Source organism: Poecilia reticulata, linkage group LG8 (genome assembly GCF_000633615.1).
Source record: "Poecilia reticulata strain Guanapo linkage group LG8, Guppy_female_1.0+MT, whole genome shotgun sequence".
Lineage (NCBI taxonomy): Eukaryota > Metazoa > Chordata > Actinopteri > Cyprinodontiformes > Poeciliidae > Poecilia > Poecilia reticulata.
The window spans coordinates 21,301,660-21,304,281 of NC_024338.1; the positions used below are offsets into that span (position 1 = coordinate 21,301,660).

A 2,622-nucleotide genomic window follows, 5' to 3' on the forward strand; every position below is an offset into this window, starting at 1 on the left:
AATGAATGGGCTCCTTTGGGTTCTGTAACAAGGCAGGAGGTCTTCAAAGGCACCAGTACATTTTTTTCTAGTTGGAGATCTGCTGCAGGATTCTACATAGTCTGTAAAGTGTTGACTTGCACMGGAGCWGAAGTGTGTTCAACTGACCGCTGRAGACAGATGAGAGAGGTAGGCAAGTGGGGCACCGGCATTTCATGACTGAAGACAACATCGAGTGGAACAAAAATACACGACTGAGATGGAGGATACAATAATTGAGGTGTGACGGCTGTGGCTCAAGGGACGGTGAGAGGCTCGGTTAGGTGCATGAGAAGAGGATTCTGAACTTTTTYCTGAACYCAATAGGAAAAATATATTTCAGTTTAGTCCTGGCTTCCACTGATCAAATCCTTGTTTTCTTCCTCCTTGAGCATGCATCTGTAATAAAGTTCCGCTCCTCTTGTTCGTTTTTGCGGGTCGCTGGAGATCCAGGTATTGTTGTTGAAGGAACATCTCACTGCATTGGTGTCAGGTGGCATTTACCTCATCTCTAGGCGAGTTCATCCCTGCCTGTGGCCGGGACACATCCCCACATACTTTCTTTAGCTTCCTGTGATCATCTCCTTTTTCCCCACTGAACAATGGGTTTAAACACATTGTGCTATTTCACCACCTTTAATATTTGGGGGTCCTTTTGAAATCTCTGTCCATCTCAATCATCTTGAAAGCCAAGCAGAAAGCCACTGGACTCAGGAATATAACATGTCGGTAAACAAAACCTGTCAAGATGCTGCAAGATGGTCCAGTCGATATTATACACGATGGTTTTGGCAGCATCTACAGAGAGGGATGCATAAACAAACGCTCACAATTTTTTTTTAACTGAAAAAACGTTGCGTTTAAAATCCTGGAGCGACAAACAAAAAGATTGTACTGAAATCTGTCGCTTAGTTTTTTTCTGCTACTTGTTACAAGTCTGTGACTTGTAATGTGTCAGAGTATTGTTCATTTCTTGTGAAACCGACAGACTGAAATGAGAAGGATGAATGAAGCCAACATCAAAACTGGGAAATCATTTCTTTTCATYATCATGTCTTGATGTGTAAAACTTTGGAAGTGAAAGAGAACGAGTTTACTTTTTATCGCTGCAGTAGCGTGAATACAACATRCACCTACCTTTCTGGAGGTAGGCTTGCCTCTGAAGAACTCGTGATTGAGAGAGCTGTGAGGTGGATTAAACTTGGGTTGCAGAAAAATGCAGCCATTGGCTATCGCCTCTAAAGGAGCGGGGCCTTCATATGGGAAGCCGAACCCGATGAAGAGCTTACAAGGAAAGCGACAGACAAAAGATTCCCWGTGAGTACATCAGGCTGCTCACATYCAGGCAATTTGTTAAAGCGAGTCCRCACATGCACAACTACAAGCAAAGCAAGTMATTTTAAGGAAAAACTGAGCTGACGCAACTATTAGTAGTTCGCCCTCACCTTTGCCTTTCTCAGGAGCTGCTGCAGCTCCTGCTGAGGCAGCAGGCCATGATTCTTGACAAAGGCAGGAACCTCTGGGGGGCGCTGTGTCTCATAGTACACTGTGCCATGGATCTCCATGTAGCGATGCAGGATTGTCAGGAAATTTTCCTTACCCTCAAAGATAGAGAATAAAGAGATCGAATCTGTCAGTTACTGCTAGGATGCTTGAGTGAATTTTAAAGTCTTATTTTAGCATMATTAGCTATTTTCTCAGTATTGCTTTAGATTTAATAAGTCCAAAGACACATTTTTATTMATTTAGGAAGAGATTTTTTTTTTCTTTCCCACAAAATTTTGCCGACTCTGGTGAAACTTTGAATTTGTAGGGAGCCTTGTTGCAACTYAATGCATCTAATACCAAACTTTGCATTACATAGCTTTATGTTGGTCCCACTTGGCAATAAAAAAAAGTCAAAAACATGAATGCATTTTTTAAGTTTCTTTTTCTTAAAAAAAAAAACCCATAAAGCCTTTAATAAACCAAATGTTTAATTAACATAAGACTTTACTTTAATGAAGACATAGGTACATTCTCATAACGTCGGCCATATTGGTTAATTTCAAAGGTTATTGTGTTTCTTTGAGCTGGTTGCTCTAGCTCAAGTCTTTTTTTTTTTAAAGCAGATTTAAGAATGTGCTTTTTGCTATGSTGACTTATGAACTGTAAATTAGWTCTTCTGCAGCMWWGTTTGCACTGYGACTTTAAGAATGAGCTGGATGAATACTAGAAMCACAAGCAGTCACTTGAAAAGGGCGATGGAGACAAAGCCTGGAGGTGTTGATGGACTAAACGAGGACCAGAATCAGATCTAATCATCTGTTCAAACATCGTGGTGTTGGTGACTAACTCAGTGTTTGTGGAGTTTGACAAAAACGATTTTTTTTCTTAGCAATGTTTGCGCCTTGCGTTATAATGTGGGTGAGCTTAGTTGAACCATTTTACTGGAAAAACATGTTTTTGTTGAAATGCTGCAAATTATTTAATAAGCTTTGTCTCCGAGGCTTGAATCATTTATGCAGGCAACTGAAGTATTTCCACATTTTTATGCATAAGGAGAGCACAATAACCAAGATACAGTTTATTTTCTTGCTCTATTTCCTTTTCCTAAGAAGCATG

General features: G+C 40.4%; 1 protein-coding gene across 2 annotated transcripts in view; it reads right to left on the reverse strand.

Annotated features, from left to right (window-relative positions):
* mgat5b (alpha-1,6-mannosylglycoprotein 6-beta-N-acetylglucosaminyltransferase B) overlaps positions 1 to 2,622 on the reverse strand; it is a 78,264-nt gene that overhangs the window by 15,820 nt on the left and 59,822 nt on the right. For both annotated transcript variants that reach the window (XM_008416650.2, XM_008416652.2), the window contains 2 exons: positions 1,464 to 1,619; positions 1,156 to 1,302 (listed from right to left, as the gene is read on the reverse strand). In XM_008416650.2, the coding sequence (XP_008414872.1) occupies positions 1,156 to 1,302; positions 1,464 to 1,619 (303 nt within the window). The remainder of the gene's footprint in view (positions 1 to 1,155; positions 1,303 to 1,463; positions 1,620 to 2,622) is intronic.